Below are 22,599 nucleotides of genomic sequence, written 5' to 3' on the forward strand. Positions count from 1 at the left end.
CCTTAATCCTCTTTGCTCCTTGAGCTCCAGGATAAGGCTGAAAGGAAAATGAATAAATGAACAAGTGAGTCAGCGACTAAATAAATGATGAATATCTGTAGGAGGAAGAATGTATCAGCAATCAAATTCCAAAGCAGGCGTGTCAGCTGAGTCAGGGGTCACCCAAACTTTAAGCCACTTTAAGACTTGTCGACTTCAAGTCCCAGAATTCCCCATCCAGGATACTTTAAGATGAGTGGACTTCAACTCCCAGAATTCCCCATCCAGGATACTTTAAGATGAGTGGACTTCAACTCCCAGAATTCCCCATCCAGGATACTTTAAGATGAGTGGACTTCAACTCCCAGAATTCCCCATCCAGGATACTTTAAGATGAGTGGACTTCAACTCCCAGAATTCCCCATCCAGGATACTTTAAGATGGGGGACTTCAACTCCCAGAATTCCCCAGCCAGCATGCTTTAAGATGGGGGACTTCAACTCCCAGAATTCCCCATCCAGGATACTTTAAGATGGGGGACTTCAACTCCCAGAATTCTCCAGCCAGCATGCTTTAAGATGGGGGACTTCAACTCCCAGAATTCCCCAGCCAGCATGCTTTAAGATGGGGGACTTCAACTCCCAGAATTCTCCAGCCAGCATGCTTTAAGATGGGTGGACTTCAACTCCCAGAATTCCCCAGCCAACATGCTTTAAGATGGGGGACTTCAACTCCCAGAATTCTCCAGCCAGCATGCTTTAAGATGGGTGGACTTCAACTCCCAGAATTCCCCAGCCAGCATGCTTTAAGATGGGTGGACTTCAACTCCCAGAATTCTCCAGCCAGCATGCTTTAAGATGGGTGGACTTCAACTCCCAGAATTCCCCAGCCAACATGCTTTAAGATGGGGGACTTCAACTCCCAGAATTCCCCAGCCAACATGCTTTAAGATGGGGGACTTCAACTCCCAGAATTCCCTAGCCAGCATGCTTTAAGATGGGGGACTTCAACTCCCAGAATTCCCCATCCAGGATACTTTAAGATGGGGGACTTCAACTCCCAGAATTCTCCAGCCAGCATGCTTTAAGATGGGGGACTTCAACTCCCAGAATTCCCCAGCCAGCATGCTTTAAGATGGGTGGACTTCAACTCCCAGAATTCCCCAGCCCTGGGGAATTCTGGGATTTGAAGTCCACAAGTCTTAAACTTGCCAAGTTTGGATGACCCTGACCAGTCAACTTTAAGGCTGTACCATCTGAAGGACAGTGACTGGATATTGTGTAAAGGGGCAAAGGGAGCCTTGTCATTGAAGAGTAAGGTGTAGGAACATCTCAAGAAAAACAAACCAAGTCCCACGGGTGCTTTTCCTAGCTGGACTTTCTGATTTTTCTTTGAAGACATTTCACTTCTCATCCAAGAAGCTTCTTCAGCTCTGAGGACCTAAAGAAGCCTCTCGGATGAGAAGCAAAACGTCTTCAAAGAAAAACCAGAAAGTCCAGCTGCCCCTTTAAAAAAAAAAAACACCTTTGGGACAACCACAAACTGGAAGGCAGAGACTCTCCGTAGACTTTTAACAAACCAGGTCTGTTTCCAGCCTTGACGGACTAATGCGGTGTCATAAGATGAGGAGGGATTCCAACATAAGATGAGGGAGCTCCATCCTCTAACCTCCATGGAGATACACCATCCTGCTGTTGTGGCCCACCAGCAGCCAGCGGAGCTGGTAACAGACCCAGACAGTGTGGAAGTTGGGGAGGAACCTGGGCCAGTCCTGGAGTCTGGGGAAGGCTCGGAGGAGGGCTCTGTGTCGGAGGCAGAGAGGGGGTCAGAACCGACCGACAATTATCAGCTGCCTTCGGAGTCGGAGATCAGTGAGGCAGAAGAACAGCTGGAGCCTGTTCCTGATGTGTGCCAGCGCACAGCTGCCAGGAGAAAGGAACAAGGGCTGATGCGGGAGTAAAGGCACAGGGGGGCGGTGAATGGCCCCTCCCAGAGGGAATAAAAGAGGAGCAAAAGGGGAGTGGAGTTTGCAGGAGACAATTAGTTCAATTCATTCGGGTGAAGATCTGTTCCTGACTTCTGGCCAAGGAATTGCTGCTACAGCATGGAGTTTGGAAGATATCGGCCTGGCAGCTCTCCAAGCCTGATCAAGGCCTGTAGTTGTCAATTCACCCTTGAAAGACTGTTTGCCGGGACTTTGCTCCATGTGAATGAGAGGAATTCATGTGAGCTGAATAAAAAGGGGTTTTTGTCGGGATAAAGAGTCTGCTTTGTGATTTTGGGCAGCCTAGGTCAGACCACCTGCTTCATACTCACCCCGTAATTCCGCCAGTGTCCTACTAGGGGTTCCCCAACTTCAAGAGCACCCGGAGAGTGGACCTGTGCAACAAGAACACGCAGCATTGTGCAAAAGCAAGTTTTGGATTTCAGGAAGGGGGAGAGGAAGAGGAAATTCTTACAGGTGGGTGCGAATTCTCCACCTTTCTTCGAATTCTGACGATGCTTCGTCCTTGGGGACCTGCCTCTTTCTCCTGCTGGCGAGAAGAAGCTCACTTCAGTTTAAACTCCTTTGCCTACAAATATCAGTTTTATACAGGTAGTCCTCGACTTACAACAGTTCGTTTAGTGACCGTTGAAAGTTACAACGGTCAGAGTTTGTTGCCTGCGTTCAAACCCAGAAAGCACACACAGATAACTGATGCAGCTGGATTCATTAACGTCTTTATATACATAAGAATAGATGAATAAATGTACAATACCAACAGGTGGCTCTTCCAAGTAAACACAAGGCAGAAGAGTTACCAGCAAGTTTACTTCTCAGAGCAGCAGACAGCTTGAGTTTCTGTTTCAATTCTCTGCACAGACTCAGATCTGTTTAAGCTCCCATTGGCTGACTTAGTTGCTATGCCTATTCATTGGCCGACCTTGTTCCCATGTCTCTCCTGCTCATGAATATTTTAACAACAACGGTACTGAAAAACGGGACTTAGGACCGTTTTACACACTTACGACCTTTGCAGCATCCCCGTGTTCATGTGATCAACATTCAGTTGCGTGGCAACTGGCGTGTACTTACGACGGTTTGCGGTGTCCTCGGGGTCACGAGATCCCCTTTTGTGACCTTCTGACAAGCGAAGTCGAGGGGGAAGCCAGGTTCACTTAACAACCGAGTTGCTAACTTATCAGCCGCAGTGATTCACTTAACAACCGAGTCAAGAAAGGTCGTAAAATGGGGCAAAACTCACTGAACAAATGTCTCAGTTAACCACAGAAATTTTGGGCTCGATTGTGGTAGGTCAAGGACTACCTGTATGCCTTTGGCAACCAACAATACAGTTTGTTGATGAGGTGTCACGTGTATTACAAATTACTCTTGTGTCTTCCCCATTCGTGTTAGGACACAGGCAGGAGGATGAAGAGGAGGAGGGAGAGGAAGAGGAGGAGGACGACTACGGGGTCCTTGGTAGTCTCTGAGCTTGGTTGTTTTCTTGCAGACATTTCATGACCCAACTAGGGAACATCATCAGTGCTAGAAGGGAGTGGGGTTTGCAAAAAAGGTGGGGAGGAGGACTGTGGGGTCCTTGGTGCTGTGTGAGCTTAATGGGGTTTTTTGCAGATGTTTCATGGGCCAAATAGGGAACAATATCAGTGCTAGAAGGGGTGGAGTTTATGAAGGAGGAGGACGTGTACTGGACCAGCAGTAATGCCTCAGCAACCCACCTCTTCCCATTCCCCCCCCCTCTCCTTTCCTCCCATCTCCTCTCCTCTCGTCTCTTTCCCATTCTCCTTCTCTCTCTACTTTCCTCCCTTCTCCTCTCCTTTCTTTCCCATTCTCCTTCTCTCTCTCTCTTCTCTTCCTCATTCTCCTTCTCTCTCTCTACTTTCCTCCCCTCCCGTCCCTATTCTCCTTCTCTCTCTACTTTCCTCCCTTCTCCTCTCCTCTCTTCCCCATTCTCCTTCTCTCTCTCTCCTCTCCTCCCCATTCTCCTTCTCTCTCTCCTTTCCTCCCCTCTCCTCTCCTCTCTTTCCCATTCTCCGTCTCTCTCTACTTTCCTCCCTTCTCCTCTCCTCTCTTTCCCATTCTCCTTCTCTCTCTCTCTCCTCTCCTTTCCTCTCCTCTCATCCCCATTCTCCTCCTCCTCCCTTCCTTTCTCCTCTGCTCTCCTCTCTTCCCCCATTTCTCCTCTCTTCTCCTCTGGTCTCCCCTCCAATTTACTGAACCAACGTTTCATTTAGCAACAAAAACATTGGGCTCAACTGTGATCGTAAGTCGAGGACTACCTGCACTTGTCAGAGAAATTAACCTTTTTGAGGACACTGGATGGGAAAATCATCCCCAATTGTCCTAGAAATTTATACCTGGAAATGCCCTCCCACCCTCCCTTTATAGCCCTGGTGCTTAATTTAAAAAGGTGGCTAATTAGTGAAAGTTACTTGATCTTAATCTCCAATTTAATATGCATTGCCCACCAGAGAACACAGTGATTCAAAGCACCTCCAAAATTAGGATTAAAGAAGGCCCTGGGTGGGAAAAAAGCAGCATTTTATGACCAATTGAGATTGATAATTATTCTTGATATTGAATTCGAAAACAAAGAAAGACGGTCCCGGGGCTTCTTTGAAAAAAGATATTAAATCTGTAGCTTCCCCAAATCTCCTCTTGAATAAATTGTTTGACACAGCTAGTAGAAAATATTTTGGGAACTGAAGGATGAAGGAAAAATGAAGGAACTCCACTAAAAGGATATTTTATCCTGTCTTTTCAATTCAGTCCCAAAAGATAAGGAAACAAAAAAAAAAATCAAAACAGACCGAAGGGAGCCAAAACGTAGGGCTAATATACGTACAGGGAGTCTAGAAATTACAATCATCCGTTTAGTGACCGTTTGAAGTTACATCAGCCATGAAAAAGTGACGTACAATTGGTCCTCACACTTACGACCATTACAGCTTCCTCACGGTCACGTGGTCAGATTTCTGGCTCCTGGCAGCTGGCGTGTATTTACGACAGAGACCGTGGAGTAAGGCAGCGGGTTAGAAAGCAGGAAATGGGGAGTTCTAGTCCCACCTTAGGCAGGAAAGACAGCTGGGTGACTTTGGTCCAATCAGCAGGAGGCATTGAGTTCTAGTCCCAACTTAAGCATGAAAGATGGCTGGATGATTTGGGACCAAGCTCCAGGAGACGGTGAGTTCTAGTCCCACTTTAGGCATGAAAGAACTTGAAGACTTCAACTCCCAGAATCTGAGCAGGGGGTTGGACTAGAAGACCTCCCAGGTCCCTTCCAACTCTGTTATTCTACTCTATATTCTATTCTAAAGCCGTCTGGCTGACTTTGGACCAATAACCAGGAGACAGTGAGTTCTAGTCCCATTTTACACATGACAAGTCACCCAGCCAATCTTTACAGATTGGCTGGGTGACTTTGAGCCAATCACCAGGAGACCATGAGTTCTAGTCCCACCTTAGGCACAAGGGAGAGCTGGACGACTTTGGACCAATAAGCAGGAGGCAGTGAGTTCTAGTCCCATTTTACACATGAGAGTCGACTGGGTAACTTTTGGGCCAATGATCAGGAGACTGTGAGTTCTAGTCCGGCCTTAGGCACGAGTGACTTTGGACCAATAACCAGGAGACAGTGAGTTCTAGTCCCATTTTACACATGAGAGCCAATTGGGAAACTTTGGGCCAATCACCAGGAGATGGTGAGTTCTAGTCCTGCCTTCAGCATGGGTAACTTTGTGCCCCCTCCTCTCTCTCTCTCTCTCCTTCCCCACCTCACAGGATTGATTTTGTGGGGGAAAAGAGGAGGAGGAAGGGGTGTGTTCACTGCCTTGAGTTATTTGCAAAAATAATAGAAGCGGGATACAAAATAAATAAATAACTAATAAATCTAACTGTGAGCGAGACTGCAAAAGCATTTTTTTTAAAATAGCATATTTCTAGCTCATCTGAACTCCTCTTACCATTAACTCTCACTGTGGTGTCTAAGATAGGAGGAAATTGCTGTTGCCTTAATGTTTGTGGCGGGCTTGGGAAATTACCCCTTGCTTTAAAAGAGACTTAAATGGAGCAAAATGTTTATTAATGTTCCCCTAACAAGCGAATATGCAAATTTATTTTTAACATCACACAGACTGGAGGCAAGGGAGGAATATTAAAAAAAAAAATTTCTACCCACGGTGAATTCCCCGAATTCCTCCATTTTAATTTATTGTCCTGCCACTCCAATTAATTTCAAAACCGGAGCGAGGCGTGGGTGAATTTCATCCTTTACTCCTATTGCTCATTAAAGGATCTAAACAGATTTCCTTGCTCTGATCTCTGGGAATCTCTTTTAAAAACGAGATTTGAGTCTGTGCGCCATACAAGCAGTCCTCAATTTACAACTACATCATCCTCTTTTAACAACCTCGTAATCCCTTGCGAGGTGTAGTCGGGGCAACTGAATGGAGCTAGCAGAGTGTTTACTGGCTGGATGCCATCCCTGTCGCCAGTACGGAGTTTTATTCAGCAGATATTTTCTCATTGTGCCCACAGAGAGAAATATCTGCCTCTACCTAGGATTGAACTCACAGCCTCCTGATTGTAAGGTGAGAACTCCACCTCTAGGCCACTGCACCACCTGCTCATTTTACAACTACATGAGCCCGGGATACTGCAACCGTCATAAATACAGGCCACAATGATTCCTTTAGTGACCATTTGACTTGGTTTGTCGGAACGTCGCAAAAGGGAATGTAGCGACCCCAGGACACTGCAATGGTCATAAATATGAACCACTTAACAAATATCCCAATTTTGATCATGTGACCGTGGGGATGCTGGTCATAAGTGTGGAAAACAGCCATAGGTGATTTTTTTCAGGGCCGTTGTAACTCTGAGCAGTCACTAAACGAATGGTTGTAAGTCAAGGACTCCTGTAGAGTGTGTTCTAGGCTCCAGATTAAAATCAGAACCAGGGACAGCTCCCAGGTGTATGACCATTTAGAGCTGGCTGAATAACTGTATAGCTGGTCCTCAACTTACAACGTTCATTTAGTGACTGTTCAAAGTTACGACGGTGCTAAAAAAGTGACTTCTGACCATTTTTCATACTTATGACCATTGTATCACTGGTCACGTTATTGACCTTCGGATGCTTGACAAGTGATTCACATTTACGACCATGGCAATGTCCTGGGGTCAGGTGATCCCCTTTTGAGACCTTATGACAAGCAAACTCCACGGGGGACCCCAGATTCACTCAACAACCGTGTCACTAGTTTAACAACTGCAATGATTCACATAACAAACATGGCAAGACAAGTCGTAAAATGGGACAAAATGAACATATTTCTCAACAACATGAATTTGGGATTCCATGGTGGTTGTAAGTTGAGGGTTACTGTACAGGCCATCCTTGACTGACAATGATTCATTTAGTGACCATTTGACGTTGCTGGTCAGAAGGTCACAAAAGGGGATCATGTGATCCTGGGACACTGCGGTTGTCATAAATATGGGTCAGTTTCCACATGTCTAAATTTTGATTATGTGACCATGGAGAGGCTGAAACAGTCGTGAGTGTGAAGAACGGTCATAAGTCACTTTTTTCAGTGCCTTTGTAACTTTGAGCGGTCACTAAACAAATGGAAGTAAGTCAAGGACTATCTGTATCTTTCTACTGAAATTGAATAACTGGAGGATATGCAGAAGGCAGAGGAAAGGAGAGCAGTGGAAATCTATGGGCTGGTCCTTGGGACGGAAGAGCCAACACTGCCAGCGAAGCCCCACCCAAGCTCTCAGGATGAAAGGCAGGGGGCGGAGATAAATAGATGTGACCGACAACTATTCATCTCCCTGCCGGACAGACTTGTTAGCCTCCGGTGAGAGAGAAATTTTGCCAGGGCTGCCGGCGTTACTAGGCAGAGCCTGGGCTGACCGTCAGCCCTCAGATCGAGAGTTAACAGCCCCCTGGTCTGGAGGTGGCTGATGAGGAAGAGGAGGATCAGCTGGGTCCAGTGCTTGACACACGGATGTGCAGAAGTCAGAGGAGAGGAGAGCAATGGAAATCTATGGGCCGGTCCTTGGGAAGGAAGATCCAACGCTATTAGCAAAGCCCCACCTGAGCTCTGGGGATGAAAGTCAAGGGGCGGAGAAGAATAGATGGGGCAGACAACTATTCCTCTCCCCACCGGACGGACTTGTTAACCTGTGGTGAGAGAGAGGGCTGTTGGTGAGGGGCTGCCGACATTCCTAATTAAAGGAATCTTTTGAGTTCACTTCAGAGGGTTCTTCGTATTTGGGCAGCTGGGTCAGAAGACTTGACTTCCATCTTACTTTTCTCTCCAAATCCTCCGTCAAACCTCCCTCTTATCTTTCTTTCCTCTTTTTTGCAAGATCCAGTTTTCACAACCAAGGTTTAATGAAATACTTTCAATTAAACATTAGAATAATGAAAAAAACGAATTCCCGTCTCCTGCGGGAAAGTATTATTAGAAAAACTGGGAAAAACGATGGAAAGAAAATCGTTTGAGGGACGTGGAAAATCGCCTCATCACTTAGGATCTTGTCAGCCATTCTTTTCCTTTCCACGAATAATTTTGATTTATCTTTATCTTCGTATTAAAAAAAAAACACCCACCATCCATCTTCATTCCTGAGCTCACAAAAACTGCCTGTGATCTTCACCCTCAGCTGCAAATTCACTTAACGCCAGGATGACATGACGATTAAAGATAATATTAGCCATTATTTCCCCTCCGAAATGAGGGTTTCAGCTCCAGGGAAATTTCAGAAAAGTGCTGAGAGGTGAACGGTGCATGTTCCTCCTATTTATTGGGTGACAAGGTGAGAATTTTCTGTCTTTAACTTCACAATTACCGCTCGTATCTTCCTGTAGTACAAAGATTGGATGTTTTTAAGAGGAGATTGGAGAACCATTTGTCTGAAATGGTATAGGGTTTCCTGCCTGAGCAGGGGGTTGGACTAGAAGACCTCCAAGGTCCCTTCTAATAGAATATTCTGTCATTCTTTTTCCTTCCTTCCTTCCTTCCTTCCTTCCTTCCTCCCTCCTTCCTTCCTTCCCTCCATCTTTCCTACCTTCCTTCCCACTTAGCAATAGCCCATAGACTTATATACCACTTCACCGTGCTTTTACAGCCCTCTCTAAGCGGTTTACAGAGTCAGCCTCTTGTGCCCCCAACAATCTGGGTCCTCATTTTACCCATCATGAAAGGATGGAAGGCTGAGTCAACCTTGAGCCGGTCAGGATCGAACTGCTGACAGTTGGCAGAAGTTAGCCTGAAATACTACAATCTCAACACTGTGCCACTATGGCAGAAGAGGGTTTTTTCCCCCACTGGAGAGAGGAACCTCAAACCACATCATAAATCCCCTGTTTTGGATGGGTCAGAACTTCTAATGCCACCGGTTGTAAGTTGGGGATTCCTTATAAAGTAATTTCTTTCTTTCTTTCTTTCTTTCTTTCTTTCTTTCTTTCTTTCTTTCTTTCTTTCTTCTTTCTTTCTTCTTTCTTCTTTCTTTCTTTCTCTCCCTCTGTTCTCCCTTCCTCTTGTCTATTTCTCCCTTTTTCCTTCGTCCTTCCTTCTTTCCTTCCCTCCTCCCTCCCCTTTCTGTTCTCCTTACTTCCTTCCCTCATTCCTCTCTCCCTTTCCCTTCCTTCCTTCCTTTTCTCCTCCTCCTCCTCCCTCTCCTCCTCCTCCTCCTCCTCCTCCTCCTCCTCCTCCTCCTCCTTCTTCTTCTTCTTCTTCTTCTTCTTCTTCTTTTCTCTCTCTCTCTCTCTCTCTCTCTCTCTCTCTCTCTCTCTCTCTCTCTCTCTCTCTCTCTTCTTTTGCTGTTTACAAGGAATCCTCTGTGGGGTGTCCTGTTAAGTTTCAGCAGGATCCCCATTCTGCTCCATTCGCTGCCACTTTTGAGTGGATCCTATCAACGGATTCCTCCATGAATCTTGGGTAGATATGAAATAATTCCATTTTAAAAGGAGTGAGCCTGGTTTGATGACCTAGGTATTGGCTGCCCTCTAGTGGAAGTTGCAAGAATGGCTGACAAAGGATTCATTTTGATGCTTATAGTGGAGGAAAGCATGATAGGTGAACAATGGTTTGTTTGTTTATTGTTTGTTTGTTTGTTTGATCACGCATTCACTCAGTCATTTACTCATTCATTCATTTGTACCCCTCCATTATTTATTTACATCCCGCCTTTATTATTTTTACTAATAACTCAAGGTTTCCTCCTCCTATTTGGTCACAACATCCCTGTGAGGTAGGTTGGGCTGAGAGACAGTGAATGGCCCAAAGTCACCCAGCTGACTTTCTTACATAAGGTGGAACTAGAACTCCCAGTCTCCTGGTGATTGGCCCAAAGTCAGCCAGATGGCTTTCATGCCTAAGGAGGGACTAGAACTCACTGTTACCTGGTGATTGGCACCTAGTCACTCAATCAGCTTTCATACTTAAGGTGGGACTAGAACTCCTAATCTCCTGGTGATTGGCCCACAGTCACCCAGTTGGATTTCATGCCTAAGGCAGGACTAGAACTCACCGTAACCCACTTTCTAACTTCATGCACTAAGCACTAAATCATGTGGCAAGAAAGGTTGTAAAACGGAGCAAAACTCACTCCACACCTGTCTCCCTTAGCAGCAGAAATTTTGGGGCTTAGTTGTCGTCATAAGTCGAGGACTACCCATAATTCTGTGAGATGTAGAATGGCCGTGTGGAAACTTTACCTTTGTCCATTTCCTCAAAGTTGCCGACTTGCTGTCAACGGTGACGTTTGGAGAAGGTTCATCTCTTCCATCCTGAGCTTCAGATTTTTTCAGTATTGTGGGAATGGGAGATGTTTTCCTGACTTCCGGCTCATCCGGATTCTGGGAGTTGGTTGATGTTTCAGACACCACAACATTCCATGTTTCGTGATTCCTCGCAGATGTAAGGATTTCTGGAGTGCCAACCTAATACAACGTGAAAACCCAGTTTAGGAGCATCAGGAATTAAAAAAAATATGACCACAGTATTTGGGAGAAAGATTTCATATCCAGGACTGAAATCATGGGGTCCCCCTTCCTTCCTTCCTTCCTTTTCTTCCATCAATCCATCCATTTTCTCTCTTGTACCTCCCTCCCTCGTTTCTTCTCTTCTACTGTCCTCCCCTCTTCTCTCCTCTCCCCCTAACTCTCCCCTCTCCTTTCCTCTCCCCCTCCCGCTCCCTACCTCTCCACTTCCCTGTTCTCCTCTCCTGTCTTCCTCCCTCCCTCTCCTCTCCTCCTCCCTCCCCTCTCCTCTCCCCTCTCCTCCCCTCCCCTCCCCTCCTTTCATATATACATAAATGACTCTCTCTGTGTGTCCGTGTGTCTGTGTGTGTGTTCCAGCATAACTCTGGAACGCCTGGGCCGCTGAAATGAAAAGGACTGAATTATATCTATAGTGTCAAGTCACAGTCCTTTTGACAGTGATAGTGTGCATTTTGGATTCAAGGTCTGTTAAGATACAGCCTGTTGTGCCTTAAAATGGCTTCTACTGTACAGCACCGTGAATTGCCATGGTAATGGCTTCAAAGTACTCCACAAGGGGGCTCCCTCAAATACAGGATTGGGATAAATACATACCCGGGCAACGCCGAGTTATCAGCTAGTTAATAATAAAAGAGCAAAAATGGCGCCTGAGACCCTCACCGTGGAGTTTTGGGGGTTTGCTCCTTGCTTCCTCCTCCTCTTCTTCCCCCTGTCCTTCTCCTTTTCCTTCTTGGCCTCAGGAACCTGGTGGGTCCTCCTTTGTAGCCCACCCTGCCGTAGAAGGTCCGTCAGTTCCTTCAAGAGGGCCAGCTGCAAGTTAAAAAACCAAATTAGAAAATGGGGTTGATCAGAAGAAGATCTGAGCGAGAAAATAATGAGGATTTTCAGAATTTAGGCATCTTCCAGATTTGCTGGGATTACAGTTCGCAGAATTCCTTCACGGTACCTGTATGTTAGCTAGGAATGTTGGGAGGCTGTAGTCTTTTGAATGTTACCAGCCTAAGGAAACCTACAGAGGTCAACTATTCATTCATTCATTCATTCATTTAATCAATCAATCAATCAATCAGAATAGACCTGGACGGGACCTTGGTGGTCTTCTAGTCCACCCCCCGGCTCAAGCAGGAGACCCTATACTATTTTAGACAAAAGCTTCTTCTTAAAAAACCTCCAGTGATGGGGGAGGGAGAGAGGGAGGGAGGGAAGGGAGGAAATAGGAAGGAAGGAAGGGAGGGAGGGAGAGAAGGGAAGGGAAGGAAATAGGAAGGAAGGAATTAGGAAGAAAAAAGGAAGGAAGGGAAGGCAAGGAAGGAAATAGGAAGGAAGGAAGGAAATAGGAAGAAAACAGGAAGGAAAGGAAGGAAAAAGGAAGGAAAAAGGAAGAAAGGGAAGGCAAGGAAGGAAGTAGGATGGAAGGAAGGGAAGGAAGGAAAAAGGAAGGAAGGGAAGGAAGGAAAGGGAAGAAGGAATTAGGAAGGAAGGAAGGAAGGAAGGAAGGAAGGCGAATAGCAGAATAACAGAGTTGGAAGGGAAGATCATCTAGTCCAATCCCCTGCTCAAACAGGAAACCCTATACCCATTTCAGACAAATGGCTGCCCAGTCTTTTCTTAAAAACCTCCAGTGATGGAGCATCCACCACTTCTGGTGGCAGGCTGTTCCACTGGTTAATTGTTCTCCCTGTTAGGAAGTTTCTCCTGGAGTTATGACCACATGAGCTGCGATGGTGCAGTGGTTAGAGAGTGAAGTACTGCAGGCTACTTCTGCTGCCTGCAATTTGGCAGTTCGAATCTCACCAGGCTCAAGGTTGACTCCGCCTTCCGTCCTTCGGAGGTGGGTAAAACGAGGACCCAGATTGTTGGGGGCAAGAGAGGCTGACTCTGTAAACCGCTTAGAGAGGTTGTAAAGCTCTTGTGAAGCGGTATATAAGTCTACATGCTATTGCTATGTGGGAGGGAGGGAGGGAGGGAGGGAGGGAGGGAAGGAAGGAAAGAAGGACCAAGTGGCACAGTGGTTAGAAAGCAATATTGCAGGCAAACTCCACCCACTGTCAGCAGTTCGATCCTGACCGGCTCAAGGTCGACTCAGCCTTCCATCCTTCCGAGGTCAATAATATGAGGACCCAGATTTTGGGGAGCAAGAGGCTGGCTCTGTAAACCGCTTAGCGACGGCTCTGAAAGCAGTGGGAAGTGGTATATAAATCTAAGTTCTACAATGTAGTCACAAGTTTTAACTTCTTCCTTAAAACATCTGTCTTTACACACATACACACACACACACACACACAAATAATCCAAGTTGACCAATTTCTAAAGCATGAAATATAATTTGGATGCCCAGATTAAGTTTCACCCAAAAGTATTTGAGGTCTTTTGAAGCTGGTTGATGAACAATATGAAACTCATATTCCCATAAGTTTCACCTAATAGCAAGAAATAAGTGGTTTGTTGTTTAATGTCCTTTGTAGGCCTGGAGGTCACCTACCTTGATCCCATAAGATTCCAAAAGTTGCTCCAAGTCCTATATAAAAAGTTAATTAAAAAATAAAGAAATAAGCGCTCATTGACAATGTACAGATAATATAGAAACAATGGCTTACATTACAATGGCATAGATTACAACATGGTTAGCTGAGATGCTTGCTTATATAAAATGTCCCCTGCGCACCAAAAATATCTTCTGGGCAATGTGACTTTCCTTTGAAGTCTTCACATTAGGCGTTTTAGAATATGGAGACTTCAACTCCCAGAATTCCCTAGCCAGTAAACGAGGTAACTGAGGTCCATACAACTTACAATTGCTGGGGAATTGGCTGGGGAATTCTGGGAGTTGGAAGTCACCCATTTTAAAGCAGGCTGGCTGGGGAATTTTAGGAATTGAAGTCCATCCATCTGAATGCATGCTGGCTGGGGAATTCTGGGAGTTGAAGTCCATCCATCTGAAAGCATGCTGGCTAGGGAATTCTGGGAATTGAAGTCCACCCATCTCAAAGCAAACTGGCTGGGGGATTCTGGGAGTTGAAGTCCACCCATCTCAAAGCAAACTGGCTGGGGGATTCTGGGAGTTGAAGTCCACCCATCTCAAAGCAAACTGGCTGGGGGATTCTGGGAGTTGAAGTCCACCCATCTCAAAGCAAACTGGCTGGGGGATTCTGGGAGTTGAAGTCCACCCATCTCAAAGCAAACTGGCTGGGGGATTCTGGGAGTTGAAGTCCACCCATCTCAAAGCAAACTGGCTGGGGGATTCTGGGAGTTGGAAGTCCGCCCACATTAAAGTATGACAGATGGGGACTTCTGGGAGTTGAAGTCCACCCCTCTTAAAACATGCTGGCTGGGGAATTCTGGGAGTTGAAGTCCACCCATCTTAAAGCATGCTGGCTCTCTACCTCTGGAAATTGTTAAATCAGTTCTGGTCCCAGTTGTAGCTGTAAACTGAGGACTGTATGTATTTACCTTGATATCCATTGCTTTGCCAACTGGTCCTGGGTCCCCCTGGGAAAGCAAACAAAATTTGCATACGTTTGAAGCTACCTGTGATTCCATAATCCCTTAATTTAATCTTTCATTTCTGCTAAAATTCAAGTCGAGATTAGGGTTCCCTAAAGCCAACAGCTAAATAAATCCATGGGGAAAATGGTAACATGGCTGAGATATTCCTTCCAGATCCTTCTTAGTTAGCTTGTTAGTCACCTTTATGGAGATTCTCCATCCTCCAGGTCATGGTTGTCCCAAAGGTGCTTTACTTTTTCAAGAGGCAACTGGACTTTCTTGGTTTTTCTTGCAGATGTATCACTTCTCATCCGAGAAGCTTCCTCAGATCTGACTGGATGGTGGGGAACGGAAGGATTGAGACTCCTTGCAGACAGCTGGTCATTTGCATCCTTTTAGAGGGTCGTTGGGGCCACTTGGAGGTTTGTCTGTGTCCTCAGGGTCACACCTGAGTGGAGCAAATGGGTGTGGAGCCTTCCTGGATTCTACAGGACAGAAAAAATCCTGCAGAAAGCACGGCTCCACCACACAATCCTTCCAGCAGTCCCAAGAAAGCTCCACACCCATTTTCACTACACAAACGACACAAACCTCCATGTGGCCTCAACGACCCTCTAAAAGGATGCAAATGACCAGCTGCCTGAAAGGAGGATAAACCCTTCTTCACCATCCAGTCAGAGCTGAGGAAACCTCTTGGATGAGAAGTGAAACGTCTTCAAAAGAAAAACCTCCAAGTGGCCTCAACGACCCTCTAAAAGGATGCAAATGACCAGCTGCCTGAAAGGAGGATAAACCCTTCTTCACCATCCAGTCAGAGCTGAGGAAACTTCTTGGATGAGAAGTGAAACGTCTTCAGAAGAAAAAAAACAACGAAGTCTAGGTGCCTCCTAAAAAAGCACCTTGTAGGGACTAGAGTTGTGGAAGTTGGACCTTCAAAAAGCAAGGAGGAAGTAAACGGACTCGTTTGAGCTGTCGTGCTGGGGAAAATGCCTGCATTTTCTTTGGACATTAAACCAAAAGATGGGTTTTTTTTTCAAGAGGCAACTGGACTTTCTTGCTTTTCATCCATTTTGCTCCTCATCCAAGAAGCTTCTTCAGCTCTGACTGGATGGAGGGGAATAATCCATATTCCTTATGGATTTCTTCTTCTAAGAAGTCCTGCATCTGATTTCTCCAGATGAACATTTGAGGATGCCTTGAAGGTAGAACTGAGAGGAATGAATTCCATGCCTGATGGGCTTCATTTCACCGAAATCCGGTGTCTGCTTTGACAGATTCCGGTGGAATGAAGGACACCCAAGTCACGGATCTGAAATTTTCATCCTTGAATCTTCTTAACGTACAAGAAAATTGCCTGCTTTCTAGAAGCTTCCTCAGGGTTTCCTTCCAATTACAGAAGGCCCTCGGCTTACTGTTGTAGTCCCTCAGTGGCCAGCGGAGTTGGCAGCAGATTCGGACAGTGAGGAGGTTGGGGAGGAACCTGGGCCAGTCCTGGAGTCTGGGGAAGGCTCTGAGGAGGGCTCTGTGTCGGAGGCAGAGATGGGGCCAGGGCCGTCTGACTGTTATCAGCTGCCTTCGGAGTCGGAGATCAGTGGGGCAGAAGAACAGCTGGAGCCTCTTCCCAGTGTGCGCATGCACAGAGTTGCCAGACGAAGGGAACAGCTAAAGAACAGGGATGGATGAGAGTAAGGCCACAGGTGGAGGATGAATGGCCCCTCCCAGAGGAAATAAAAGGAGCAAAAGGGGAGTGGAGTTTGCAGGAGACAATAAGTTCACTTCATTGGTTTGTGACTCTCCGAGGCTCCTTGCCAAGTTTTGCAGATATCATCACGGCAGCTCTCCAAGCCAGATAAGGTCTGTGACCGTAAATCCTCCTTTGAAAGACTTTGCTGGATGTGAAGGAGCAGAATTCACAGCGAACTAATAAAAGGGTTTTTTTTGTCGGGACCAGGGGTTGGCTTCAGGCTCTCGGGAAGCCTCGGTCAAAACATTTACAACCGTTTCCTTAGAAACTATTCGAAGTTACAACAGCACAGAAAATAGCGACTTATCGTTTGGTCCTCCCACTTACAACCATCACATCATCGCGATGGTCTCATGGTTAAAACTTGGATTCTTGGCAACTGGCATGGATTTACGATGGTTGCACCATCCCGGGATCTGTGATTGCCATTTTGTGGCCTTCCCAGCTGCCTCCCGAAACGCAAACTCAGTGGAGGAAAACAGATTCGCTGAACGACCAAACCATTCACTTAACGTGATTTGCTTTCTTCTTCAAAACCTCCAAGGATGGAGAACGCACACAACTTCTGGAGGAAAGTCATTTCACTGATGGATTGTTCTAAAGGTCGTTACTTCTTAGTTCTAGGTTGCTTCTCTCCGTGATTAGTTTCCATCGGTTGCTTGTTGTCCTGCCTTCAGGGGCTCTGGAGAACAGCTTGACTTCCTCTTCTTTGGGGCAGCCCCTCAGATACTGGAAGACTGCTATCATGTCTCCCCTAATCCTTCTTTTCATCAAACTAGACATTCCCAGTTCCTGCAACCGTTCTTCATATATTTTAATCTATGTTGTTTTCGCCTCCCGACCCCTGATCATCTTTGTTGCTCTTCTCTGCACTCCTTCTAGGATCTCAGCATCTTTCCTGGGTTTGTGGTGACCCGAAATGGACATAGTCTTCCAAGTGGGGTCTCACCAGCGGAGTATAAAGCGGTACCCTCACTTCTCGTGATGTGAGAACATGCGGTGATCAAAGAAAGAAATCGTATTGTGGCTTAAGATGTGCTTGCTTAGGTCCCACAAACTCTATGCTAGATTATGAGTTCCTACCACACAGTTAGTCAATTCCATTAGAACTTGGTCTAGTGTGCTTTACTAGTACTAAAATATATTATGACTTTCCAACAGAGGATAGATAGACAGATAGATAGATAAATATAGATAAGAGATAGAAAGAGAGAGAGATGATAGAGAGAAGGGGATGGATGGATGGATGGATGATAGGTAGATATAAGATAGAGAGATAGAGATAGATATGATAGAGAGAAAGGGATGGATGGATAGATAGATATAGATACAGATGGATGGTTGGATAGATAGATAGATAGATAGATAGATAGATAGATAGATAGATAGATAGATAGATAGATAGATATAGATATAGATATAGATATAGATATAGATATAGATATAGATATAGATATAGATATAGATATAGATATAGATGTGGGTGGGTGGGTGGGTGGGTGGGTGGGTAGGTAGGTAGGTAGGTAGATATAGATATAGATATAGATATAGATATAGATATAGATAGATATAGATATAGATATAGATATAGATATAGATATAGATATAGATATAGATATAGATATAGATATAGATATAGATATACCTTTTCTCCTTTGATGAAGATGGTATTTTCCACAGGAAGACTCTACAATAATCAAATAAGATAGAGAAAGAATTTTTTTCCCAGATGGACGAGGTATCTTCCAAGAATAAGTTTTGCAAGTATTCTCCAAACTTTTTCTGATTTTCATTTACAGATTAGGGAGGGAACTGTATGTTAGCACAATCTCAAGATTTAGACTTGTTTTTTTTTAACCTACTCAAAGATATTCGTACTATCGTTGAGTAGGGTTAAAAAAAGGATAAACATTGACACGAAAAGCACATGTGGAGTAGATTACTACCAATAGTAGATTCCCTTCGCAACCTTTCTTCACATATTTTTGCCCATGCAATATAGGTAGTCCTCAACTTACGACCACAATGGAGCGCTAAATTTCTGTTGCTAAATGAGACATTTGTTTAAGTGAGTTTTGCCCCACTTTATGACCTTTCTTGCCACAGATGTTAAGTGAATCACCACGGCCATTAAGTTAGTCACACGGTTGTTAAGTGAACCTGGCTTTCCCATTGACTTTCCTTGTCAGAAGGTCGCAAAAGGGGATAATGTGACCCCGGGACACTGTAACCGTCGTAAGTATGAGTCAGAGGCCAAATGTCTGAATTTAATCCTGGGACCATGGGGTTGTGTGAAAAGCGGTCTTTAAGTCACATTTTTCAGTGCTGTTGTAACTTCACATGGTCACTAAATAAACCGTTGTAAATCAAGGACTATCTATCTACATTTTTATGGCCTATTTTATTCGCTCAGGGTTGAATTTTGCATTGCTATAATTTGTAGGTGTTTCTGACGCGAATAAATAACGGGCAAGCGTGAGAAAGTCACGAAAAGTTTTTCAGAAACAGAATAACAGAGTGGGAAGGGACCTTGGAGGTCTTCTAGTCCAACCCCCTGCTCAAGCAAGAGACCCTATACCATTTCACACAAATGGCTGTCCAGTCTCTTCTTAAAAACCTCCAGTGATGGAGCACCCACAACTTCTAGTGGCAAGTTGTTCCACTGCTTAATTGTTCTCACTCTTACGAAATTTCTCCTTAATTCTAGGTCAGTTTTCTCCTTGATTAGTTTCCATCCGTTTGTTGTGGAGCTGGTGGCAGACTCAGGCAGTGAGGAGGGTTGGGGAGGAACCTGGGCCAGTCCTGCAGTCTGGGGAAGGCTCGGACGAGGGCTTTGCGTCGGAGGCAGAGAGGGGGCCAGGGCCGTCCGACAGTTATCAGCTGCCTTCGGAGTCGGAGATCAGTTAGGCAGAAGAACAGCTGGAGCCTGTTCCTGATGTGCACATGCGCAGAGCTGCCACAAGAAGGGAACCTCTAAGGAACAAGGGCTGACTCGGGAGTAACGGCACAGGTGGACATTGAATGGACCCTCCCATGGGGAATAAGAGAGGGGCAAAAGGGGTGGAGTTTGCAGAAGACCATTAGCTCAATGCATTAGGGTGAAGAACTGTTCCTGACTTCTTGCCAAGGAATTGCCGCTACAGCATGGAGTTTGGAAGATATCGGCCTGGCAGTTCTCCAAGTCTGATAAGGTCTGTGGTTGTAAATTCACCCTTGAAAGACTGTTTGCCGGGACTTTGCTGGATGTGAATCAGAGGAATTCATATTAGCTGAATAAAAAGGGGTTTTTGTCGGGACAAGGAGTCTGCTTTGTGATTTTGGGCAGCCTTGTTCAGAACATCATTGCTTCTTGTTTAGCCTTCAGCTGTTTCAGTTGTGACCAGAGAAGAAGGATCACCAGCCAAGTGAACAAGCAGGAGTTAGGTCTGTTTGTGCAAGATCCGGCTGAGAAAAGCGTGCAAAGGGCTGCCGTGCAAATTATACACGATGAACTCGGGGCCATTTCATCCTCTGCACACAATAGACACAAACGCACAGATGAAGTTTGCTCCAAAAATTGCTGGCTGGCTGAAAATTCGGCTGTGTCCTCGGTCAAGAACGGCCTTGCCTTGCAACATCTGGAAACATCTGCGAAACCATTTTGAGCAAAGCTTTGGGGCCCCCAGAGTGCAATCTACCCAAATAATAATACTCATCATCTTCGTTTAACGACCCCATAATCCAGGGGTGTCCAAACTTGGCAACTTTAAGACTTGTGGACTTCAACTCCCAGAATTCTGGGAGTTGAAGTCCACAAGTCTTAAAGTTGCCAAGTTTGGACACCCCTGCCATAATCCCTTGCGAGGTGGAGTCTGGGCAGTTGAATATTTACTGGCCAGATGCCCTTCCTGTCACCAGTACAGAATTTTGTTCAGGAGACGTATTCTCATTGTGCCCAGAGAGAAATATCAAACTCACGGCCTGCTCCACCCAGATTATAAAATTGATGGAAATGAAATATTCTCAAGTCAGGCAATCCTCGACTTATGACCAAAATCAAACCCAATATTTTGGTCACTAAGTGAAACATGCTACGCTTTAGTTTGGTTCTTCTCAACCCAAGGACTTACAAGAACACCTTTAGTGACTGTTCAAAGTTACAACGGCACCAAAAAACGTGACCCATGACCGTTTTTCACAGTCATAACTTTTGTAGCATCCCCATGTTCACGTGATCAAAATTCAGACCTTTGGCAACTGACTCATATTATGATGGTTGCAGTATCCTGGGGGTCAACTGATCCCCATTTGCGAACCTTCCGATCAACAGGGGAAGCCAGATTCATTTAACAACTTTGTTGTGACCTGATCCACTTAACGTGATTCACTTAATGATGGTGGCATGGAAGGTCGTTAAAACGGGGGCAAAAACACTCCCTTAACAAACGTCGCACTTAACGCTGGAAATGTTGGGCTCGATTGTGGTCGTATGTCGAGGACTAAGTGCCCTCGAGAATTGGAGTTTCGCTTTCTCCATATCTATAAGCAACCTTTTCTTGGCGCAAGGAAGACCGCAAGCCTTACTCACTGTCTCTCCAGGAATCCCAGGGGCCCCTGGCAGTCCCTGCAAAGACACAACACAATGGCATACACACATTCACACCCAGGCGGGAGCGGGGCATGAAAGAGACGAACAGGTCAGAGTTAAAGAGGTGTCACAGAAAGAGAGGAGGAAACGCAAACTTACAGTTTCGCCCTTATCGCCTTTGTCTCCAATGGCACCCTGGAGGACAAACAAAAAACAAAAAACAAAAGAAGTATAGTACATTAGAAGCCATTGTACAGCAGTACAGAAGACACACCCCAAGGAACACACACCCCAAGGAACACACACACACAGAGCCATATATATATATATGTATTTGTGTTACAACCCCTGGTATGCCCAAATATGCCCAGGTTCAAATCCCAGTAAGGGTATGGCTAGCTGATGAGAGCTAAATAGCTTGAAATAGATCTATACTAGTCTCCCTTTATTTATTTATCAGCACAAATGCAACACACACACACACACATATACATACATACATACATACATACATACATACATACATACATACACCAGGGGTTGTAACACAAATACATACATACATACATACATACATACATACATACATACATACATACATATATATATATATTGAGAGAGAAATATATATATATATAAAGATAGAAATACATACATACATACATACATACATAAATACATACATACATACATACATATATATATATATATATATATATATATATATATATATATATGCTGGTTTTGTTGTATTCGGGTCTTTTCCCGTGTAAGGTTGAGATTGTCTTTGCAACGTTTCGGCAGGATCTCACTCTGTTCCCATTTTAAGCCCGCGCTTGAAGATGGCAGGTGAGATCCTGCCGAAACGTTGCAAAGACAATCTCAACCTTACACGGGAAAAGACCCGAATACAACAAAACCAGCATACCTACACCCGTGAAAATCTATGGGTATGGGTATGCAGGTTTTGGGGTATTTGGGTCTTTTCCCATGTTAGATTGAAAGTATTTTGGTGATGTTTCAATGAGGTCTCACTCGTCATCTTCAGGCTGGTGTCTTCAGAAGATGATGAGTGGGACCTCGTCAAAACGTCGCCAAGATACACTCTCTCTCTCTCTCTCTCTCTCTCTCTCTCTCTCTCTCTCTCTCTCTCTCTCTCTCTCTCTCTCTTTGTATTTCAGAGGCCTTAGAATCAAAATCACATGAAGTATTAGTGCCGCTTTATAAAACCTTAGTAAGGCCACACCTGGAATACGGCATCCAGTTGAGACTTTGGAAAAAGTGCAAAGAAGAGCAACGAAGAGGATCAAAGGCCTGGAGATTAAAAATATATGAAGAAGAGTTGCCGGATTTGGGTTTGGCCAGTCTAGAGAAAAGAAGGACTAAGGGGGGACATGATAGCAGCATTCCAGTATTTGGGGTGCTGCCACAAAGAAGAGGGGGCTCAACTTATTCTCCAAAGCACCTGAAGGCAGGATAAGAAGCAATGGATGGAAACGAATCAAAGAGAGAAGCAACCTGGAATTAAGGAGAAACTTCCTAACAGGGAGGACAATTAAACCAGTTAATTGGGGTTATCTTGAGTTTCTTTCTCACTCTACCTTCTATTGTGGGACTGTGGAGCCTTTAAGGAAACACAGTTGAGCTTCTCCAGGAATTATTGGAGCAAGGAAGAGTGACCCAATTTTGAAAGTCTAAGTTCCTCTCTAAGCTATCTTGTGTGGGACAGAACCACAATGGCTCAGTTTAAGGATCTGTCCATCTTGGGATGCTGGTCGGTTCTGCGTTATGGGTCCTTCTCGGCT

General features: G+C 45.2%; 1 protein-coding gene across 23 annotated transcripts in view; it reads right to left on the bottom strand.

The window, feature by feature from the left end:
- The window catches only part of LOC309394441 (uncharacterized protein), a 102,016-nt gene that overhangs the window by 46,435 nt on the left and 32,982 nt on the right, over positions 1-22,599 (bottom strand). For 16 of the 23 annotated variants that reach the window (XR_014175732.1, XR_014175733.1, XR_014175734.1 and 13 more), the window contains 10 exons: positions 20,954-20,989; positions 20,795-20,830; positions 17,873-17,914; positions 14,448-14,486; positions 13,480-13,515; positions 11,658-11,807; positions 10,713-10,937; positions 2,439-2,513; positions 2,296-2,358; positions 2-37 (listed from right to left, as the gene is read on the bottom strand). Coding sequence is in view for 19 of the 23 variants with exons in the window: in XM_081957592.1 (XP_081813718.1) it covers positions 2-37; positions 2,296-2,358; positions 2,439-2,513; positions 10,713-10,937; positions 11,658-11,807; positions 13,480-13,515; positions 14,448-14,486; positions 17,873-17,914; positions 20,795-20,830; positions 20,954-20,989 (738 nt within the window). In the remaining 4 variants the exon portion in view is untranslated. The remainder of the gene's footprint in view (position 1; positions 38-2,295; positions 2,359-2,438; positions 2,514-10,712; positions 10,938-11,657; positions 11,808-13,479; positions 13,516-14,447; positions 14,487-17,872; positions 17,915-20,794; positions 20,831-20,953; positions 20,990-22,599) is intronic. The other 7 variants (XM_081957606.1, XM_081957601.1, XM_081957607.1 and 4 more) reach the window with 4 other exon arrangements.

This window comes from Natrix helvetica, assembly GCF_964273705.1.
Source record: "Natrix helvetica genome assembly, chromosome: 6".
NCBI lineage: Eukaryota > Metazoa > Chordata > Lepidosauria > Squamata > Natricidae > Natrix > Natrix helvetica.